This window comes from Coenobita brevimanus, chromosome 17, assembly GCF_032717465.1.
Source record: "Coenobita brevimanus isolate Jiangsu-jjx chromosome 17, ASM3271746v2, whole genome shotgun sequence".
Classification (NCBI taxonomy): domain Eukaryota; kingdom Metazoa; phylum Arthropoda; class Malacostraca; order Decapoda; family Coenobitidae; genus Coenobita; species Coenobita brevimanus.
In genome coordinates, this window is record NC_136970.1 from 26,808,988 (window position 1) to 26,815,181 (window position 6,194).

Consider the following 6,194-nt stretch of genomic DNA (forward strand, 5'->3'; position numbering starts at 1 on the left):
ACGATTTGTTCACTGCGTTATGCTTACACCAAATGATTTTGTTCAGTCCTTGCACTTTGAGACTTCACACACTAACTGGAATAACCCTTTCTGTGCCACTGGTACACCTAGGAATTATAATTATTTAGATACACCAGACAATTTTGTTCAGTCTGGAGAAGTACTAGCAGCCAAAGAGTAGGCTAAGCTTGAGAGGCCCGCCTTAGTCAAAGGTTTAGTGGAGATATCCTTCCCTTTACTTGGTGGTGCAGTCGATTATGTATAGAGATAGATAAGTGGGTATATAGATAGATAGATAGATAGATAGAGATAGACAGATAGGTAGATGGATATAGGTAGATACATACATACAAATAGACAGATACATAGATACAGACAGATAGATAGATATAGGTAGATACATAGATACAGACAGAAAGACAAGCAGATAACATCGTAATAGGGGCCGATGATAGTTGCTGCTGTTGTTGCTACCCCCGACTCATCTGAAACGAGAACCCAGTGGACCACAGGCTAAGGTTGTCCTTTTGTAGTCTATTCTCCTGCCTTCCAGAATAGGGACGTCTGTATAACCGGGCAGCTCCACCACCCGGTCATATCGGTGCCAACACGTGAAGGCGTCCATCTACAGCACCTCTGGATATATCATGAGCGAAATATATAAGCGGCCATAGCAGTAGAGGATTTAGTTCAAATTTGAATCCAGATCCGACGTATTTTGTCCGCACCGACTGAATGATTGAAGAGTGTAGGTCAAACGAACCGAGCTCCAGACTTCGTATTTTAGCCACTGTGAGATATTTGTTACGGCGTATCGTATCGACGCCTTTACGGCCCTTGTTGGCAATATAGTGGCGCGAGTTCGATGCCATTACCATCGGAGCACGTTAGTGGTACTGATGGTGGTGGGACTGGTGGTAGTGGTGGTGGGAGAAGGTAGTGGTGGTAATGGTTAGGGTGATGATGGAAATAGTAGTATTGGTAATGGCTGGATATGGTGGTAATTAACAGAGGTGGTGGTAGTGGTGACGATGGTGGTGGTTGGTGATGGTCGTGGTTGAGGCAGTGGTAGTGTTGGGAGTGGTGGTAATGAAGATGGATTCTTTGGTGGTGGTTGTGGTGATTAAGGTGGTGGCGGGGCTATAAGTGGTAATAGTAGTGGTTGTAGCATTGGTGGTAGTGCTAGCTGTATCAGTGGCGGTTGCAGTAATGGTAATAAAGTAGGGAGATTGGTAAGTAGCTACCTTGCTACCAGTATAAAGTCGTGAGGCATTGGATAGCTCGCTGTGGGGTTTTAGCTTGACGTCGGTGCTGCCCTGTCTCAATGGCCCTTCTGTCTATCTTACATCGTCGGTGAGGGGAGTTATAGACACTCTTGGGTTACGTGGTTTATCGTGACACAGTTATATCGTGGTGCATAGTAACGTAGCGTGACGGCTAACCTCCTACACTACCCTATCTCCTAAGTTTCCTTCTGCCTTCTATTGTTCTCTCTGGCTCTCTGACAAGACTTCCAGGAATATATACTACTTGGTGGGGATTTTCCTGTCACATGGGCTGACTGGGCTTTCGGCAGTTACCCTACGTGTCTGCTGCATAATGTGATTCTCGAGTGTCTGGAAAATGTTTGCTATACATTCTGTATATGCATTCTGGTTAATGGATGCATGCATATTTACCTGAGCACCACACATAGCAAGTGGTGCAAGTGGTACCTATTGTGCTATGAGATATGTGCCAGTGCCTATAATTATTACATGTCTATAACTATTACATATGACATATTAATGCCTATAGTAATGGTAGTGGTGGTCCTGGTTGCAATGGTAGCAATATTAGTTGTGATAGTAGTATTGGTGGTGGTGGTAGTGGTGGGGGATGGACAGTAGTACTGATGGTAGGGATGGTAATAATAGTGGTTCTAGTAATGGGACACGTTTGGTTGGAGTGTCGTAATCTGCTAGATGACTAGGCATCTGTTTGGCTGTGGTTACCTTTCAGCATAGTAAATAGTTTATCAGGTTATAAGACACCGTTTGGCTTACCACTCAGTACAGAATCGCTTGACGGAAACTTTACATCGAGTGAGTGGATGGTAGGCACCCCAACCTACCAGATTTAATATGCAAAATAATTCGATAAGGACGATGCACTACGAAAATTCTTCGACTACCTAGGATCGGTATACGGTCACAAAGTGCCCCATGCATCAACAGATTCCTCTAAACAGCATCAGCACCGTGAACCTGGCTGTGGCAGGAAATAGGTTGATGTTGTATCTTCCACAGGACCTATTGACACGAAAAACTAACCCCACTTATACTATCTCTTCAGTCCTGAATGAGATACTCTTAGCATGTAATCTATGTGGATGGTGTGTATTAAGCACTGAGGTAGTGGAATATGAAGCTGTGTGGTATGTATTGTACGACTCCTAGACCTCAGGGAACGAACTTTCAATGTATGCACAGAGTCAGATATTTAAAAAGAAACTGAACAGTAATGAGGGAATTGCAAGGTTTAAAACAGCATCGTGTATGAATATAAATGGTTAGTGTAAGAGTAAATCAATAATCATACTACCTTTCCTTCGCAGGTCTGTACCCCATCCCAGCGTACAACACCACAGTAAATATCTATAAATACGAGACCTAAAGGATATCAGTACTCCTTTGTCTATAGAAAAAACGTAGTTAAACTGTAGGATTTCGGGGCCTATTCTAGACTGGCAATAAAGACTTTGTGGCACCATCACGTTAGAGATTTATTTTGCATATTATACGTTAGTGTGTGTGTGTGTGTGTGTGTGTGTGTGTGTGTGTGTGTGTGTGTGTGTGTGTGTGTGTGTGTGTGTGTGTGTGTGTGTGTGTGTGTGTGTGTGTGTGAACTCACCAGTAACGACGTGGACGGTGATGTTAGCAGGTATGGCGAGGTGGGGTTGACAGGAGTAAGTGCCCGCGTCTGTGGATCTTACTCGATTGACCACCAGGCTGCTTGTGTAGTTCTCGTGCTCAACCTAACAAAACATTGTGAATTTTTAGTCAACACCACCATCATCATCGTCATCATCACCCTAGTCATCGTTATCATGATTATCATCATTAGTCATCATCATCATCATCATCCCCCCCCCCTCTCTCTCTCTCTCTCTCTCTCTCTCTCTCTCTCTCTCTCAACCATTACCCTCACCCCATCACAGACTAGTAATAACCCTATTCAGTGAAATGGAAGATGGATGGGGAGTCAGTAGTGAGAGGAGCGAAAGAGAGAGGGAGGGGAAGGAGGAAGGAAGGGAAGCTGAACAGGTGCTGCCGTACTGGGAAAGGAGTACAGAGAGTTCAGATGCGAGTAGTAGAGAGGCTGAAGGGAGTCCGTGAGAGGAGGGGAGTTGGTGAGAGTAACTTTGGTATCTTAGGTGGTAATAGGAGGCTTCGTAGGACGTCTTCCTTAGCGGTTTATTCTGGATACTACACCTCAATATCCTCATATATTCTGTATTTTGTATTTTAAGTATAGCGATATTAGAATGATATATAAATAATAGGCAAAAGAATGTTAAGGTGTGACAAACAAAATAAATTGCATAGGAAGCAGCGGTACTGTCTTTGCTGACAACAAGGATACGAATCTGCCTTTGACTCACCCTCTTTAGAAGTACTTACGTGATGAGCCCCCCCCCCACATACACACACACACACACACACACACACACACACACACACACGATATGACAGGAGCGTACTGCATGTGAAAAAGCATTAAAAAATTATGCAACCTGAAAGAGGCAGACATAGTTACGTGCTGGAGGTGGGGCTGGAGCTAGCTCTGTGGCTAGAGTAAGGAGTGACTGGAAGAAGTTCAGGGACCTGATTCCCCTCCTGACATTCAGAGGGCTTTCCCTCCATGCTAAGGGACCTTTGTATGCAGCATATTAGGCGTGTAATGCTGTATGGGAGTGAGACCTGGACGGTAAAGGAAGAGGACATTCGTAGACTCAAACGTACAGGAATGACAGTGATTAGGTGGATGTGCAGTGCATTCTTGAATGCAAGGCTTTTTTTTTTTTTTATAATAAATGGAGGAAGGAAAAACAATGGAAAAAAAAAAATAAGTCCATGTGCCTACAGGCATCCTCCATTCATAAAATTCTTATAACAATTGGATTTAAAATCGAGAGGATTAAATGTATGTGGGAAGCAACTCCCAGGAAGTGAATTCCAGAGAGTAGTAGTTCTGGGGATAAATGAATTTGTTCTGCATTGTGGGGCAGAGAGTGTGAGTTCATGGGCGCTCCCAGCTGCCCGAGTATTTCGGGAGAAAATGTGAAGGGGAGGCACAATTGAAGCCAGTTTGTTAGAGCACTTACGGTAAAAATATCGATAAAATAGTGCTAAAGAAGCAACATCTCGACGTACTGATAACGGAGGAAGGTTCTGCGTTATGGCAGGATTATTGATTAATCTAATGGCTTTATTTTGAATTTTGTCCAACTGCCTCAATGCAAGCACTCCACATCCACTCCACAGTGGTGAACAGTATTCGATCTGAGAACGCACATGACTTTTGTATATTGTGGCCATTTGCTCGTCAATGAAGAACTCACGAACTCTGTACATAAGTCCCAGTTTTTTAGAAGCATTTTTAGCAAGGGATTTAACATAAGCTGTCCAGCTTAGGGTTGAGGTTAGAGTAACACATAGGATATCAATTGGGGGGGTTAAGTTTACGATGGAGGAGTTGAGGGGAAGGATGGGACTGGAGTGTTTTGGTGTTGTGATGAGGAGGGATAGATTGAGATGGTCTGGGCATGTGGAGAGGATGGGGGATGACAATTGCGTACAGAAAGTGAGAAGAGTGAATGGGGATGGGGTTGCGAGAGGCAGACCAAAAAAAGACTTGGATCGAAGTCACAGAGTATGATCTCAAGGATAGGGGACTTAACTAGCAGGCTGAAAGAGATCAAGCAGCATGGGAAGCCACAATTAGGTGACCAAGGCGGATACATGCAAGCATGTTGATGCCTTTATAAACGAAGTGCAACAATAGAGAGGCTAATAGCTAACTTTGAGTCCTGTATATGCTGGAAGAAAGGAGTTAGGAAATAGTACACACTAAGAAAGAGAGGGAGAGAGAGAAAGAGAGAGAGAGAGAGAGAGAGCACTTTACCTGTAGATGATGTTGCCTTGCGTAATTAACCATGGTGTTATTGTGGTACCAGAAGATATAGACGGGCGGGACTGGGGCGTTTCTCACCCAGCATTCTAAGGAGAGGTGGGAGCCTTCCTCTATGTGGATTTCACTTGGACCCCCTACCACTGCCTCCGCCTCTGTGGACGGGAGAAGGCGATAGATAAATAGATAGATGGATGGATAGATTGATAGCCAGACAGATAGACAGATAGATAGATATAGGTAGATAATAATAAACATGGCTAGATATAAAGGTAGATACTAAGATACACAGCTAGATTGCTAGAGACAGATGGATAGATGGATGGATGGATAGATAGGTAGACAGATAAATAATAGGTAGATAGGCATATAAATTCATTTTTCGTTCAGATATAATAAACAGCAATAAGATTTTCGTACTTATAGTGATAAGAGTGACTAGATGGACAGATAATCAGTATCCATACACAAAAATGGGAATTAGATAATAGTTGATATAGACAGGCAATTAGATAATAGTTGATTCTGGACGGAGAGAGAGAGAGAGAGAGAGAGAGAGAGAGAGACTTGTCTATTTATATTTATATATTCATATTTATATGCATAAACACATGTATACACGCATGTTTGTGCGTGTATAGGCTATACGTCTGCATACCTGAATGTGTGTGTGACCGTGGGTTGTGTATTTACCTGAGCTGCCCTTCCAACCCTTCCAGCAACACAAAACAGCTGATGTTCAGTGTTTTGATGTTACACGTGGCATCAACAATTGCCAACAGCTGTTTGTTTATTTTGTTGACTGCCTCTGCGATATCGGAATAATAATGTTGCAGTTCCAGAGTTTTTTTTTTAATATTAATATAGTCTTGGTGTTGGATGGTGGTGGTGCTGGTGATGGTATTGGGTATTATATTATTATAATTATACCCCGGCCCATCATTGGTGGAGAAGGTATTAAGCGATCTATCTGTCCATCCATGTGAGGGTTCGTTTGTGCGTGGGTCTGTGTCCACAACACT

General features: G+C 43.2%; 1 protein-coding gene across 1 annotated transcript in view; it reads right to left on the reverse strand.

Annotated features, from left to right (window-relative positions):
• Positions 1–1,004: 1,004 nt before the first annotated feature.
• LOC145391136 (lachesin-like) overlaps positions 1,005–6,194 on the reverse strand; it is a gene marked incomplete at its 5' end in the record, with an annotated part of 12,968 nt that continues 7,778 nt past the window's right edge. Inside the window, 3 exons of the mRNA XM_080265818.1 lie at positions 1,005–1,186; positions 2,893–3,016; positions 5,167–5,327. Of these exons, the coding sequence (XP_080121944.1) occupies positions 1,005–1,186; positions 2,893–3,016; positions 5,167–5,327 (467 nt within the window). The remainder of the gene's footprint in view (positions 1,187–2,892; positions 3,017–5,166; positions 5,328–6,194) is intronic.